General features: G+C 42.2%; 2 protein-coding genes across 2 annotated transcripts; both read right to left on the reverse strand.

Moving 5' to 3' along the window:
• Positions 1 to 10610: 10610 nt before the first annotated feature.
• Positions 10611 to 11346, reverse strand: LOC311235881 (thioredoxin domain-containing protein 9-like). The gene has a single exon (XM_084323408.1). The coding sequence runs from the start codon at positions 11306 to 11308 to the stop codon at positions 10634 to 10636; it is 675 nt and encodes a 224-aa protein (XP_084179534.1). The 5' UTR covers positions 11309 to 11346; the 3' UTR covers positions 10611 to 10633.
• A 4183-nt stretch (positions 11347 to 15529) lies between these two features.
• Positions 15530 to 15859, reverse strand: LOC311236303 (E3 ubiquitin-protein ligase RBX1-like; the record flags this gene model as incomplete). Its single annotated transcript, XM_084323989.1, has 1 exon — positions 15530 to 15859. One exon carries the CDS (start codon positions 15857 to 15859, stop codon positions 15530 to 15532), a length of 330 nt encoding a protein of 109 aa, XP_084180115.1.
• Positions 15860 to 17413: the final 1554 nt, after the last annotated feature.

Consider the following 17413-nt stretch of genomic DNA (forward strand, 5'->3'; position numbering starts at 1 on the left):
ATTCTCATCCGACTCGAAGGAGACGCGTCGCGTGCTGTTGTTCGCCCCCATGTCAGACCGCACCGATATCCGAAAGCGACGACTCTACATGCAATTATTTTCATCCACTCATGTGTTTTTGTAAGTTTGTCTACGTTGTCAAGCCGGCTGCCGGTGGCAGGAGTTTGTAGGTCTGCGCGCAGTGGTCTGTCCACTTCCCCTAGATGGGCGGCATCTTCTAGAAAACGAGTGTTCATTGGAGGAGCTTAGAGCGCATCTGTACAACGATGATGTTCATTGGTTATGGTCTGATTATTATGTGGCGCAAATGGGAGGAATCAAGGGGGGAGTCAGAGTTCGGTTTGTGTCAGTGAGCGAATCAGCAGATTGCAGAATGATTTTTTTGTTTTGTTTTGTAATTACTAGTACTCGCCAGACTGGCGAGTGCTCTTCATGAATTACTTGCCAAACGTAAAAAATACTCGCAATTGGCGAGTAAAGTGGCCTAATTTCCTCCCCTGTCACTGACCCTTAGCTGCCAGAGATGTACCCTTCCTGCTGACTTGTTGTTCACAATCTGAAAGTCACTTTGGATAAAAGCGTCCGCTAAATGACTAAATGTAAATGTAACATTTTGATCAGCGCTTGAGCCCCTCGAGCTGCCAAACCGATGGGTCACATCCAGCCCAAGTATTCCAGCTTGGATACTGTAGAAATGATACTGCCACTGTGTATAGTGGATATTTTTATCATGCCACGTACCGCACACTTGCGCACAATCTAATTAGTTAATTCAGTTACCCATATCAAATCACTCTGCTGCGTGTTAGGAAGCGTGTCAATTCGTCAGCATAGTAGTTGACAGTTCTGGTAGATGCATAGCGACAGGTGACAACATTGGTTTGTTGCATCGTCGTCAGTTGAAACATATTGTCAACATTCCAGTGGTGAGGGTTCTAAGGGTTTGCCACCCTGCGACGGAAAGTTGCTAAAGCCACTAATCTGATACGATTCCACAACAAAGCACCAAAACCTCTGCTTGTAGAGAGCTGGACCTCATTGGCAGAGAGGCTTAGTGAGTACGAGTGAGTATACTTGTATTTTATTTTTTTATTCTTTTTTAAACAAACATATAAACAAACATGACAACACACGATAAGATATACAAGCATTAATTGTCAGGGCACATCCAATGGGATCACCTTTTGGTTAGTTGTTTTATATAAGATATACCCATAATACCTGTTATCTAAAAAAAAAAAACCCTACATACATATGCTCAGCTCGAACCCCCCCCTCCCGGACCCCACCTTGAGAAGTACCTCCACTATCCCTCGCACCTAACCAGACACTACCATTATAAGCTAGCTTTTATTCTCTCCACCACTTCTAACCACATTGACATTTTGGATTCATTGAGACCCAGAATTCTTGCTGTAGATATTTCATGGTAAATTACATCGAGATATGTAAGAAACCAAACTTTACGGCACATTTTTTCCGGTTGAAACCAGCGTGATGCGATCAGCTTTTTGGCTACTGTGATACCCGATAAAACCAATCTCTTTAGCTGTGGATTCACTGCAAACTCAAAAACATCATTCAACAGCAATACCGAGGGGTGTACAGGTATATTCCAAGATACGAGTTTTGATATTTGTTGGGTCACATCTTTCCAGAATGCCTTAACTGGTGAGCAGTCCCAATACATGTGCATAAATGTCCCTTCGTCCCCATTTGTACATTGGGTGCATTTGGAATCTTGTTTGAGCCCCATTCGGCACAGTCTTATAGGAGTCAAGTATGTCCTGTGAATATAGTTAAGATTGATTTGTTGATGATCCGGGTTCCTTGATGTAAGTCGGACATTTGCCCAGGCTCCTTGCCAATCAAAGTCTAGTGAGTATACTGTACTGACCTCCATGTATCTAAATCCTACATTCTGTGTTAATTCCAATACGTAGCGGTTTATAATGAAATAGAGAAGTAAGTACTGTGAGGTGAGCTGACCTCAATACACAGTTGTAAGTAACTAGAATAGGGTTTCTCAACGGGGGTGGTACTACCCCCCAGGGGGCGTTCAGAGACTGTCAGGGGGTGCTGGGTGCAGAATAGACCTATCTCAAACCCTGCCCCTTTTCTTGATCCTCCAATCACAGCTGTCGCTTACCTCTGACTTCCTCGTACAAACTTTGTTTATACGAGGAAGTCAGAGGTAAGCGACAGCTGTGATTGGAGGATCAAGAAAAGAGGGCAGGGTTTTGAGACAGGTCCATTGTTGAAAGGGGGGCGTTGAGATGCTCAAAAGGGGCGTTAGTTTATTTGATTTATTATCATTGTTTTTTTTATCCACTTTTTCTCCTTTTTTAAATTTTTCTCCCATCCCAATTTCGCTGTGCCAATTCTCCCCTCCCCTGTCTTGAATGTTGCTCACATATGCCCCCCACTGGCCGGTTGTAGTGAGGATAGAAGCCTTGCATCACATGTCCCCTCCAATACACGAGGAGGCAGCCTGTCACATCTTTTCACCTGCCAGCGGGGACTCTCATTGGCGAGGTGTAACGTGTGGGAGGCTCACACTACCCCCGCCATTTCCTGTCTCTGCTGTGCAGCCGTCCCCCAACCGACCTGTAGGAGTCGCTGTCCACAACGTCCAGATTACCACCCATCGACTTCCACCCGCTAACTCTGCCAATTGAGATAGTATGACGGCCGGCCCAAGCCGGAGGCAACGGCGACAGCCGGAGTCGAACCCGGTGTCTCTTTCGTTGGTGACGAGTGCAATGTCCGCTGCGCCACCCAGCCGCGCCTTATTATCATTGTTTTAATGTCAGGACAAGAACTGGAGTGGAACCAGAGAGGAGCCTACATGCAGTGAAGCACAATCAAAATCCAACATCCCACTTCAGAAACAGGGAAAGTGTCACTTTTTAGCAGAGGAAAAGGTTGACTTTTTGTAATGTTTAATAAATACACACTTGGTAGTAGGGATGCACCGATCTGATATCGATATGAGATATCGGCCCGATATGATAAAAATAGCTGGATCGGGTATAAATCTTTTTTATAAAAAATATTGGATTACATTTTTTTTATATAATAATATAATATAATAAGAAATAAAGTAAGAAATAACAATTCAGTACATTTATATCTATGTGTTCATTTGTTACATTTTGTTTCACTAAATTAGGAAAGTAATGTTCTAAGTCAAGCCTGATGTTGCCTCGCACAAAAGAATGATCCCAGTCTCTTCCACACAGTGAGGCATACAGTTTATTAATTAAACAATGGGTATCGGATCGGTACTCGTTATCGGCCGATACACAAAGTCCAGGTATCGGTATCTTTATCGGTACTGAAAAAGGCGTATCGGTGCATCCCTACTTGGTAGTATCAAATCTGAATTCAGGAAAAATTACAATAATGAAGATTATATTGGGTCCCTATTAGGGATGTTCAATATTGGCTTTTTTTACCGATATCCGATATTGTCCAACTCTTCATTCCCGATATCGATATCAACCGATACCGATATATGCAGGGTTTCCCCCCCCCAAAAAACTGAATAATTTCAGGTAATTAACACTTTCAGTGCCACGAGGTGGTGCCAGAGTTAGCGCTTCAATGCCACCATCGGCGCCAATGTTACGCTTAATATCGCCTAATCTATGTTTTAAATTATGGCTATGTGTCTAATCTGCCCGTCGCTTATCAAAGAATCCTTTTCCAGTCAGTGCTGTCAAGGCAGATTGGTTTTTTATCGCTTCATTTCCGTTTGAGAGCATTTTGAAAAGCACCCGTTTTGAGGTAAAAAACAGTCCATTCTGGACCATTCTATGATAATCGTCTTTTACTGGAATATTCCAGAACGTTGATATTTGTCGGCCTATTTATAAATTGTTTTCAAATAAACGCTAGATGATCAATATTATACGTGCACGCAAGCCCATTTCACAAAACAGCTTATATCTTCATCAAAATGAGTCTGATTATCCTAACACTGATAACATAGATTCCTTACCTGACATCAGATGGTATCCAACTGGTATATCGCTGCTGTCGGGACAAAACCTCATAACTCCATTTTTTTAATTTTTTTTATTATATAAATCAACTCCGTAGATCATCCTCCATATGTGTGTGTGGGTTTTACAAAGTTTAAACAATGGGAAAGCATTAAACCGATCATCTGTCTAAACCTCCTAACTCTATTCACCCTCAAATCTGTGTTAGTTTTTTTCATCTGCTGAAAAGTTGGGTTTTTGGAGTTATGAGGTTTTGTTCCGACAGCAGCGATATTCCAATTCCTGATCACCATTCGAAAAAATCGATAAGTGTATGGATCCAACGTGTGTACAGTGCAGTACATGGGTATACTTAGAGCCATATGAAATCCGTTTTATTATTTTCCAAATTCCATTTAATTTTTTCCCAAATTCCGTTTTTTCCATTTTAATATTTCAGAATTCTGTATTTTGCTTTTTATGCTCATTTTACCATCAGAAATAGTGTCTAATAAGTGGGAATGAATAAATGTCCACAATTGAATAAGATATAACAGTCCATTTAATGTGTTTAAGTGCTGCAACTCAGAAATACAGTTCAATTTTACACAATATTTTTCAATTAATATTGTGACAAAATAAAAATACACATTTCAAGTGTAAACAATAGATACAGCTAGCTACTACTGACATTATCACAATGACAATGTTAGCCTAGCTATATCTATTATATTGTGATGAAATATAGTAATGCATAATTTAGGCACCTTTAGTTTAGTTTATTTCGTTTATAAAGGACAGTGTATAATGACAATCGTTTGCATTAAACAAATGGATGGGTGCACTAGATTTAGCAAGAAGCTATCATTTCCATCTATAGCCCTATGTACTGTAACGTTTCATAGCTATTTAAGTTTATTTAGATTATAAAGGGCAGTGTATAATGACAATCGTTTGCATTAAACAAATGGATGAGTGCACCAGATTTAGCAAGAAGCTATCATTTCCATCTATAGTCCTATGTACTGTAACGTTTCATAGCTATTTAAGTTTATTTAGATTATAAAGGGCAGTGTATAATGACGATCGTTTGCATTAAACAAATGGATGGGTGCACTAGATTTAGCTAGAAGCTATCATGTCCTAACGTTATAGCTATTTAATCACAATAGTGTCGCAAGTGTTTTTGCGGGTCCAGTCCAGGGAACGTTGACAGAATTTGCAAAACACCTTATCACCGGAGGCATAAAAGTCATTAGGATACTGTTCTGCTCTGAATTGAGGGCTTATTGCAGAATTTCTTAGCTTCTTGACGATGTTAACCTGATGTTAACACTGAAGCAGCCAGACGCTTGAGCACCGCTGTGTTGTGTGTAACACGCTATAGCGTCCCCGCCTCCCCGGTCGCGTGTGCACCAAACGTTCCACCCAAAAACAGAATTTCAGTCCAGATTAGGCCAAATTCTGCAATATTCCACGTTTTGCAGTTGATTCCATTTTTATTGGTTAATTCCGCGATTCCGTCCGCGATTCCGTGAATGCGGATTTCATATGGCTCTAGGTATACTAGGGTAGGCTCGCGTGATGCAATATGATTTCAGATCGCTTAAAAAAAATAAAAAATAAAAATCAGAGAAATCTCGTGAGTGGCTTTCAACAAGATATTAATAATTCCGAGATATCTCGTGAGTGGCAGTGAAAGTGTTAACATCTTGTCGTGGAATTAACACAACATTATGCATACTTTTTTTATTTTAAATTTTTTTAATCCTCTCTTTCTCCGATTTTTCTGTTTTCTCCCCGTCCCAATTTAGTAGTGCCAATTCCCCCCCTCCCCTACCTGGTTGTTGTGCGCATGTTCTCCTACTGGTCGGTACAAGGGAACCCTGAAGTCATCCGCACGCTTCCTCCGACACGCGCGGCGACAGCCAGTGACTCTTTTTTCACCTGGCAGCGAGGACTCTCATTGGTGAAGTGTAACGCGTGGGAGGTCACGCTGCCTTCATCAAGTCCTGCCTCCGCTGAGCAAGCGCCCAGACCTGACCTGTAGGCGTCGCTGTCCACAACGCCAGATTCCCACCCATGACTTGCCCTCCCCCTAACCCAGCCAAACGGGTTAGTATAGCGATCAGCCCAAGCCCCAAGCAATGCTGACTCCGGGTGTCGAGACCGCAGCCTCTTGCATTGGCGACGAGCGCAATCTCCGCTACGCCACCTGACCGCCCTCATTATGCATACTTTTGACAATAAATAAAATAAGTTCTAAATTTGTTCTTACTTGCTTGCCTGGGTAAATAAAGGTTAAATAAATGTCAAAAATGTATTATTATTTTTCTTTTTAAACCGATACCGATCATTTCCGATATTACATTTTAATGCCAATATCGGTAGGCCGATAATATCGGACATCCCTAGTCCCTATCCATTGTTAGAAGTAGGGCTGACCTTCGAAAAAAAAATTTGGCAATCGAAGCTTCGGGGCCGAGCTTCAATTTTAATTCGAAGCTTCGAATTAAAAAAAATTTATTCTTTTTTTTTTATAATTTATTTTTTTTATCTTATGTTGTGGGACTTGTACAGCACTTTGGTAAACGTTGTTGTTTTTAAATGTGCTCTATAAATAAAGTGGATTGGATTAATGAATTAAGTAGCCCCTTTCGTGACTGTGACGCAGCCAACACGGCTGTGTGATTTAATTCAAGGTGGATCGCTGTTGTCGTTTGAACAACTTCAGATTTCATGGGAACTACCAATCCCCCAAATCAAGAATGTTTAAGATGAATGAAGTAAGATTTTGATTATTTGAAATATGGCCTGTGTAGACTAAACTATGCACAGAATTATGTCAGTCTACAAGGTCCAGCAATGTAGACCTTGTAGACTCCACTACAGACCAATTATCAGTGAATGTTCATGCATTTTTAAGAAGGGCTACTTCCACAAAAAAACAAATAACTCACCAAAACATCTCAGTAGCACCTTATCTAAATGTTCTATTTCATATATGGAGATTCATATTTATTTATGTATTGCATGCATTTCTAAATTTTATTTCCTATTTTGTTTATTCATCCCAGTATCTTTCTTTCTTATGTGTGGAATTCTACAAGGCATTTACATTCACATTTACATTTAGTCATTTAGCTGACGCTTTTATCCAAAGCGACTTACAAGTTCTGTACGACAGGTCATCAGGAAGGATACAACTCTATCAGCTGAGTAACAATATTCATCAAAGTGTTGCGTGTTACAGTGTAGGTTAGTTTATTAGGACAAGTGCATGACAGTAAGGTTAGTTAGGGTTAGATTTTTTTTATTTTATTTTTTAAATTTTATTTCAGATAATGGTTGAAGAAGTGCGTCTTTAGTCAACGGCGAAAGATTGGACGGGATTCGGCTGTCCTAACTGGGGTGGGTAGTTCATTCCACCATTGTGGGGCAAGGACTGAGAATAGGCGTGTAGGTGGTGTATATGTGTTTGAGGATGATATCCTTCAAACAGGCAATAGTGATGATATAATTTGGGCAGTGCTGAGCTGGGTTACTTTCCTCCAGTGTATTTGTCCCCCGGCCCCACCCAATGGCCCCATGCACACACACACACACACACACACACACACACACACACACACACACACACACACACACACACACACACACACACACACACACACACACACACATACACACACACACGAAGTAAAAAAAAAAAGTCAAAAAAAAATTTGAAATGTTTTTTTGAAAAAGATTTTTTATTTTGTATTTTTTTTTACTTCGATTTTTTTTTAATGTTCGAAGCTTGTGCCATCGAACGAATCTTCGAAGCTTCGAAGTATTTAAGACAGCCCTAGTTAGAAGCCTTCATTTGACCCAACAAACTGAGCCAAATAGAAACATCAATGGCTGAGAAGACAAGATATGATAAGTAAAATAAAATTCTCATTGTGTGTGCGGGGTTGAGGGGCGCGTTATGGAACATGGATGTCAGATCAGGGGGCGTTAACCCAAAAAAGGTTGAGAGTGGTATAAGTAATTAGAACAAAGGCAATAGAGAGGTACTGTGAGGCGAGCTGGGAGAACACATGGCTGTTTAATACACAGTGGCATCAGTAACTAGAACAAAGGGAATAGAGAAGTAAAGCTAAGGTGATGTGACATTAAGGTTACGTTCACACTGCAAGCCTTAATGCTCAGTTCAGATTTAACGCTTAGATCAGATTATTTTAGTTTGTTTTGTTTTGTTTGGCTGGTCACAGTCCTGAACTGATCCGCATGCACAAATTAAAGGAAAACTCCAACATTTTGGGAAATTCGCTTATTTGCCATCTACCCTGGAGTTAGACAAGAAGATACATACCGGTACCTTTTTTCTTCTCTGTGCATGCAGTAGGAGTAGGAAGACACGCACCGTTAGCCTAGCTTAGCGTCAGTCACTGGAAGTAGGTTCCTCCATTAGCCTAGTTCCCAACGTCTTCCTACTCCTACTGCATGCACAGAGAAGAAAAAGGTACCGGTATGTATCTTCTTGTCTAACTCCACGGTAGATGGCAAATAAGCTAATTTCACAAAATGTTGGAGTTTTCCTTTAAAGCCCAACTTGCAGGTTAAACCCTACTCTGCAATTATGGGTAGTTTACATCATTGGTATCTAATTTAATTTTTTTTTTTTTCCATTTGACGCCGGAAATTTCACTCAGAAATGGTTAAAAAGGTCCACGCACAAATAACATGCACAAGCAAATCTAAAAGCTTATCAGACGCTAGCACGGCCGTGACGTCACTTCAGGAAACGTATGCCTTATGCCCGTCCGGGTCATAGTACTACTGGATATAATGGCGCTGGCTAACGTTAGCATTATGTCTACTGTCGTGAACCATTTTAGATCGGGGCATGTAGAGGAGTAACGAGTAAAATCATGTGCAGGTCCTCTTCTCAGACCTGTGTGGCAAAGCACTGTCTGCACACGCATCATGCAAGCTACACGTCGCTGCATGTTGATCAATGGTGGCCCACTCGGTGCATCACAGTGGGCTACTATTGTGCTAACAACGTGCCGCGGCGTCCGGCTTGTCGGCCGGCATGAGTGCCCGATTTGGGGTGGTTCTCTCCTCTTTGTGTGCCCCCGTTCTCGCGGGTGTCCTGCCGGGGAGCTTGTGGACGCGACAACAGCGGCGGCCGTAGGGTGTTTGAGCCTGTAGCGTTAGTTAGCTCATAGCTATCGTGTACCACTAGCGTTACGGGCTCGAGCACCCTACGGCTGCCGCCGTTGTCGCGTCCATGGGCTCCCCGGCAGGGTACCCGTGGGGACGGGGGTGTACAGAGAGGAGAGAACCATTTTGGGTCGGGCGTTCATGCCGGCCAGCGAGCCGGACGTCGGGATATGTTGTTAGCACAATAGCTACCAAGCTAAGCTATGTTAGCTTCTAACGGTGTATACACAATATGTACAACGACACAATGATTTACATTATTACAAATATGGTAACGTGGTTGTAAACAGCGACTCCTACAGTTCGGTCGGGGCGCCTGCTAAGCGCGGATAGGATCTAAGTGGGATAGTGTGATCCTTCCACACGCTACGCCCTCTCAGTGAGAATCCGCGCTGCCAGGTGAAAAGAAGCGGTTGATTGGCTGGACGTGTGTCGGAGGAAGCACGTGGTAGCCTCCACTCTCCCAGACCGACTGTGGGGGGTAAGTGCGCAGCGACCAGGAAGGGGATTGGGAATTGGCATAACGACTAACATTGGGATGGGAGAAAATCGGAGGAAAAAGGAGGGAAAAAGGAGGGGGGAAAAAAACCTGTGATTGAGAATGTTGGATGTCCTTGGCACTTCAAGAATATTATTTCATATCATTCCTGACATAAGCATCAAACACAAGTATTGCCAATATCTTGCCATGAAGGTTAATTGGAAGTATGTTACCCACATGAGCTGTTCTTTTCCCCTGTAACTAGTCCATCTTGCGTTGCTTAAAAAAATGCTACATGCACATGATTTCAAATGTAGGAGAGAAGTATTACTTGGGAATTCAACCAACAAGTAACATTAGTTAGTGATTCTTTAAATTCATAATTTTTGTAAGTTACATGTATTAATGTAATCAAATATCCCAGATATTCATGTATGAAATATGTACACACGCACAACATAGATGTTTTGTTGATGCAAGAGAATCATAAAAACATACGGGTAACTGACAATAATGGAATTGCCTAGTGTCCAAATGGGGTGCTGGGCCACCAGAACAGCCTCAATGTGCTTTAGCATAGATTCTACAATTGTAGAGATGTGGCCAAAAGAAAAAGGTTGTCTGCTAGAATTCTGGTGGTGGAATCGATACAGTATTGCAAAATGTATCATGATACTCTAGTAGTCTAGTGTATCGATATCTTCTTACACCCCTAACTAGGATGAACATGATCACTCAAGAATGCTCTGTGAAGGGAATAAGTGGCGCGATGTCAATTCACCACTGTTGTGTAAGCACCTCCTCAATACGTATATTTTATTTCCATTTTGGCACTTACTGTTAAATTTTTTTATATTAAAAACAGACTGATAGTTAAGTGATCAAAACAAGGAGAAATTAAAGAACCAAAAACCAATGAGGGGTTTCTGCAGGACTTTGTGCGTGGCAGTGCCTTCTAATCATCCTCAGAATCTGAGTCATATCCTCTCCCTCGGATAGTCTTCTTCTGCACCTTTGTGAACTTTGAACCCGGCTTCTTGGTCAGTGTGGGGGGCTCCATTAGGTTACCGCTGTAGTTGATTACGTCTGAACAGCCAAGTCTCCATTCCAGCATCTCTGTAGGAAATTCGTCTGTATATCCCAGGTCAGTGAAACCAACCACATAGTCCTTGGTTTTGCCATCTCTGACCAGAGCCAAGGTGGGAATGACCTTGATCCTCAGCCTCTCAGTCAGGAACGGGGCTTTCTCCACATTCAGCTTGATGAACTTGGTCTCAACGTGCTTCTTTGCCAGGATAGTCAGGTGCTTGTCAATAATTTTACACCTGAAAGTCGAATCTCTGTAGAAATGGCAGACCACGTTCTTGCTTTCTTTTACCTCCCCAAAAAAGTCCTTCTCACTGGGGATCTCTTTGTATTCTCCATGTCCATTAGACATCCACTCCTGCTTCTCTTTCTGTGATTTCTTCAGTGCCTCCAGCCGCCTTTCCTTCAGTATTTCCAGCTCATCGTCATCCATGCGGTCCAGTTTACTCAACTCTGAATCCAGCTGCTCCTCCACCATCTTGGCTGATTGCAGCACCTGCTGCTCCAAAGCCTTCGCCATGATCTCCATCGACTGACTCGCCATGGTTAAGACAACTGGGAAGCTTTCTGGCTGTCGCTCTCAATACCTTTCCACAGCAAAACGGTAGGCAAGGCACCTTGGTTGAGAAATGCATGCTTCAATCTATGTTGTTTAGTCTATCTGTTCAGTACTGTAGGGGACGTATCAGATATTAAACTGATAAGAACAGATCTTCTTCTTCTTTATATTTTCCGGCAGTGTAAACGCAACATGGCGTATTACTGCCCTCCTCAGTTCTTATACTGCGCCCACAATTGAGAAAACTTAAAGGAAAACTCCAACATTCTGGGAAACCAGCCCATTCAACATCCCCCCGGAGCTAGACAAGAAGTCACACACCCCCCGCATCACCCCGCATGCACCGGGCTCAGGGAATGCCCGGACCGCCAGCCCAGCCCAGCCCAGCCCCATCACCTGAAGCGGGGCAGACATACAGCCCAGCCCACCACAGCCAGGAAACACACACTGTAGCGACCCTGGGAGAGTGATGGATGGACTCCTTTACTGGTGTTTCATGAAGGTTTATTTTCAGTTCAGAACAACATTGCAAATTGAACTCAAAGGTTGCTTTCAAGCTATCCGGAATAAAAATGGAGTAACATGGCTTAGGGATGGAATGATAATACCACCTTTTCACTGCTGATACCGATTCAGAGTACTAAACTTTCAGTATCGGCTGATATCAAGTACCGATCTGATCCGTCGCTTTTACTGAACAGTAGACTTAAACCATCAGTTTGGAGTCACTGATCTGATACTGATTTCTCCATTAGATGCAAAATTCTGCAAATCAAGTCAGTTTAATTTCTACATGTTATACACATTTACTGGCATCGGACCTTAGTATCTGGGAAATTCTGATACTCTATTTAAGCCTGGCATCGGACCGATATCAGCTAGCAGTGCCGGTATATCAACACATCCCTAATGTGAGTACTAGTCATAACATAGGGTTGTAGACAAGAGAACAGTCATAGCGTAGGGTTGTAGACAAGAGAGCAGTCATAGCGTAGGGTTGTAGACAAGAGAACAGTCATAGCGTAGGGTTGTAGACAAGAGAATAGTCATAACGTAGGGTTGTAGACAAGAGAATAGTCATAACGTAGGGTTGTAGACAAGAGAACAGTCATAGCGTAGGGTTGTAGACAAGAGAATAGTCATAACGTAGGGTTGTAGACAAGAGAACAGTCATAGCGTAGGGTTGTAGACAAGAGAACAGTCATAGCGTAGGGTTGTAGACAAGAGAACAGTCAATAGCGTAGGGTTGTAGACAAGAGAATAGTCATAGCGTAGGGTTGTAGACAAGAGAACAGTCATAGCGTAGGGTTGTAGACAAGAGAACAGTCATAGCGTAGGGTTGTAGACAAGAGAATAGTCATAACGTAGGGTTGTAGACAAGAGAACAGTCATAACGTAGGGTTGTAGACAAGAGAACAGTCATAGCGTAGGGTTGTAGACAAGAGAACAGTCATAGCGTAGGGTTGTAGACAAGAGAACAGTCATAGCGTAGGGTTGTAGACAAGAGAACAGTCATAACGTAGGGTTGTAGACAAGAGAACAGTCATAGCGTAGGGTTGTAGACAAGAGAACAGTCATAGCGTAGGGTTGTAGACAAGAGAACAGTCATAGCGTAGGGTTGTAGACAAGAGAACAGTCATAACGTAGGGTTGTAGACAAGAGAACAGTCATAGCGTAGGGTTGTAGACAAGAGAATAGTCATAGCGTAGGGTTGTAGACAAGAGAACAGTCATAGCGTAGGGTTGTAGACAAGAGAACAGTCATAGCGTAGGGTTGTAGACAAGAGAACAGTCATAGCGTAGGGTTGTAGACAAGAGAACAGTCATAGCGTAGGGTTGTAGACAAGAGAACAGTCATAGCGTAGGGTTGTAGACAAGAGAACAGTCATAGCGTAGGGTTGTAGACAAGAGAATAGTCATAGCGTAGGGTTGTAGACAAGAGAACAGTCATAACGTAGGGTTGTAGACAAGAGAACAGTCATAGCGTAGGGTTGTAGACAAGAGAACAGTCATAACGTAGGGTTGTAGACAAGAGAATAGTCATAACGTAGGGTTGTAGACAAGAGAACAGTCATAACGTAGGGTTGTAGACAAGAGAACAGTCATAGCGTAGGGTTGTAGACAAGAGAACAGTCATAGCGTAGGGTTGTAGACAAGAGAACAGTCATAGCGTAGGGTTGTAGACAAGAGAACAGTCATAACGTAGGGTTGTAGACAAGAGAACAGTCATAGCGTAGGGTTGTAGACAAGAGAACACTCATAACGTAGGGTTGTAGACAAGAGAATAGTCATAGCGTAGGGTTGTAGACAAGAGAACAGTCATAGCGTAGGGTTGTAGACAAGAGAACAGTCATAACGTAGGGTTGTAGACAAGAGAACAGTCATAACGTAGGGTTGTAGACAAGAGAACAGTCATAACATAGGGTTGTAGACAAGAGAACAGTCATAGCGTAGGGTTGTAGACAAGAGAATAGTCATAACGTAGGGTTGTAGACAAGAGAACAGTCATAACGTAGGGTTGTAGACAAGAGAATAGTCATAACATAGGGTTGTAGACAAGAGAACAGTCATAGCGTAGGGTTGTAGACAAGAGAACAGTCATAGCGTAGGGTTGTAGACAAGAGAACAGTCATAGCGTAGGGTTGTAGACAAGAGAACAGTCATAGCGTAGGGTTGTAGACAAGAGAACAGTCATAGCGTAGGGTTGTAGACAAGAGAACAGTCATAGCGTAGGGTTGTAGACAAGAGAACAGTCATAGCGTAGGGTTGTAGACAAGAGAACAGTCATAACGTAGGGTTGTAGACAAGAGAACAGTCATAGCGTAGGGTTGTAGACAAGAGAACAGTCATAACGTAGGGTTGTAGACAAGAGAACAGTCATAACGTAGGGTTGTAGACAAGAGAACAGTCATAGCGTAGGGTTGTAGACAAGAGAACAGTCATAGCGTAGGGTTGTAGACAAGAGAACAGTCATAGCGTAGGGTTGTAGACAAGAGAACAGTCATAGCGTAGGGTTGTAGACAAGAGAACAGTCATAGCGTAGGGTTGTAGACAAGAGAATAGTCATAACGTAGGGTTGTAGACAAGAGAATAGTCATAACGTAGGGTTGTAGACAAGAGAACAGTCATAGCGTAGGGTTGTAGACAAGAGAACAGTCATAGCGTAGGGTTGTAGACAAGAGAACAGTCATAGCGTAGGGTTGTAGACAAGAGAATAGTCATAACGTAGGGTTGTAGACAAGAGAATAGTCATAACGTAGGGTTGTAGACAAGAGAATAGTCATAACGTAGGGTTGTAGACAAGAGAACAGTCATAGCGTAGGGTTGTAGACAAGAGAACAGTCATAACGTAGGGTTGTAGACAAGAGAACAGTCATAGCGTAGGGTTGTAGACAAGAGAATAGTCATAACGTAGGGTTGTAGACAAGAGAACAGTCATAGCGTAGGGTTGTAGACAAGAGAATAGTCATAACGTAGGGTTGTAGACAAGAGAACAGTCATAGCGTAGGGTTGTAGACAAGAGAACAGTCATAACGTAGGGTTGTAGACAAGAGAACAGTCATAGCGTAGGGTTGTAGACAAGAGAACAGTCATAGCGTAGGGTTGTAGACAAGAGAACAGTCATAGCGTAGGGTTGTAGACAAGAGAACAGTCATAGCGTAGGGTTGTAGACAAGAGAATAGTCATAACGTAGGGTTGTAGACAAGAGAACAGTCATAACGTAGGGTTGTAGACAAGAGAATAGTCATAACGTAGGGTTGTAGACAAGAGAATAGTCATAACGTAGGGTTGTAGACAAGAGAACAGTCATAACGTAGGGTTGTAGACAAGAGAACAGTCATAGCGTAGGGTTGTAGACAAGAGAACAGTCATAGCGTAGGGTTGTAGACAAGAGAACAGTCATAGCGTAGGGTTGTAGACAAGAGAATAGTCATAGCGTAGGGTTGTAGACAAGAGAACAGTCATAACGTAGGGTTGTAGACAAGAGAACAGTCATAACGTAGGGTTGTAGACAAGAGAACAGTCATAACGTAGGGTTGTAGACAAGAGAACAGTCATAGCGTAGGGTTGTAGACAAGAGAACAGTCATAACGTAGGGTTGTAGACAAGAGAACAGTCATAACGTAGGGTTGTAAACAGGAGGGGAAGCAAATAGCCAGTGTGACGCGTCCAGAAGGCCCAGAAGTGATGGTCCAGAATGTTGCACCTAGTGTCCATATCTCTGAAACTCCCACTCCCTGTTATCTAGGGGACACACCTGCCTGGTCTTCAGCCAGCGAGAGATACAGTGGAAATGAAACGCGTGATTGCAGACACCCCAGGCTACAGTGCACTCCTCCTCAGACGTGGCAGATGCTTGGTTGGCCTGGCATTCTATACAGAGGTCCATAATGTGATTCCGGCAAATAGCGCAGTTGTCCACCACAATGTCCCAGGCCCACAGCGCCACAGCGTTCCACTTTTTAACTTCAAAAAGTTTCTTGCTTGCACCACTGTTCGTGCCACTTGGGGTATCAACATCCATAGCTGCTGCCATCTTGACTCATCTTGTTTTGATTTTGAGAACAGATCTTTCCTGCGTATATATATATATATATATATATATATATATCACAAATGTTCTAGAATGTTCTATTATGACATCATACAACATACTAGAACATTTGTGATGTCACAGTATGATGTCATAATCAGTGATGCCACAGATTACTTGTAAAAGTAATCTGATTACTGATTACTGATTACTCCTTTAAAAAGTAATCTAAGTTACTTTACTGATGACTTGATTATCAGAGTAACTTAGTTACTTTGAAAGTAACTAGGTTACGAAGTCGTCGTCGTTCCCCCAACAGTTTTTTTTTTAAACGCTTTATTGAAAGTGCATAAATTGTTTTTAACTTGTTTCTCTGCACATAACGTAAATTGTTAAACTAGTGCTTCAGCTTCTGTACCATCAAGTATGGTAAAGCAACAGTCTATGATGCTCACAGCATTAGAGCAGCCAGCCAGTGGTTTTACAAAACCAGTGTATCACATCTAACAAATGCAGGCTGAACTATTCAATTATATCAACTGTAACTATTAAATTGTTTTTATAAATGTCTCTCTATAAACATACAATCAGTCTCTCTTTAACATGTAAATTAACTGTAAATCTGGCAAATAAGAGCTTTTGCTCTGCCACCATCAAATATACATTAATCAAAAGGGAAAGAAACAATCTCTCTCTTTTGCTGTTGGACATCCGAGTCCTCCTGTACCTAGTCGAAACGTCGGCTAGTGTTGTGATTCCAGATGCTTTCAATGCAATTGGATGTGCTGTTTTTAGCGGTAGACAGTATTTTGTTTCCTCCGCATATGAACGTGAAGTAGTGATTGAGGCTACGTTTAGACGAGCGTTTTGGGATGGAAGTCTGAACAGAAACCGCAATCACTTTTAATTTTGCGTTTAGACAACCGTTTTGGGGTGGAATTCTAACGACGGAGCCCTGCTGTCACACGATTGGCGCATATGTCACATGACGTGCTGTGAAGACCCGCCCTACTCTGCCTCTGATTCGCAGACTGTGGATGGGGAATGTGATTGTACCAAAGCAGTCACTCACAGACAGAGGGACCAGTCACGCCGCGGGACACATTATTGTGTAACCCTTTCACTGCCACACGACGTCCCTCTCAAATAAGAAAAACAGCTCAAAATGTATTTTTAACTGTCGAAAACGAAATAAAATACTGCATTCCGCCTGCATTATGAATTTATGATGAGATAGTAACGAAATAGTAACGCACAGCCACTTGGACAAGTAACTGCAATCAGATTACTGGCTTTTAAAGATTAACGCGTTAGATTACTATTTTCGGGGGAAAAGTAATCAGATTACAATAACGCGTTACTTAGTAACGCGTTACTGGCATCACTGGTCATAATAGACCATTCTAGAACATTTGTGATGTCACAGTATGATGTCATAATAGAACATTCTAGAACATTTGTGATGTCACAGTATGATGTCATAAATAATAGAACATTCTAGAACATTTGCGATGTCATAGTATGATGTCATAATAGAACATTCTAGAACATTTGTGA

This window comes from Notolepis coatsorum (assembly GCF_963971535.1).
Source record: "Notolepis coatsorum genome assembly, chromosome: 10".
In the NCBI taxonomy this organism is placed as follows: domain Eukaryota; kingdom Metazoa; phylum Chordata; class Actinopteri; order Aulopiformes; family Paralepididae; genus Notolepis; species Notolepis coatsorum.

Excerpts from the sequence above, each read along its gene's own strand:
- LOC311235881 (XM_084323408.1), bottom strand. The coding sequence starts at position 11,308 with ATGGCGAGTCAGTCGATGGAGATCATGGCGAAGGCTTTGGAGCAGCAG.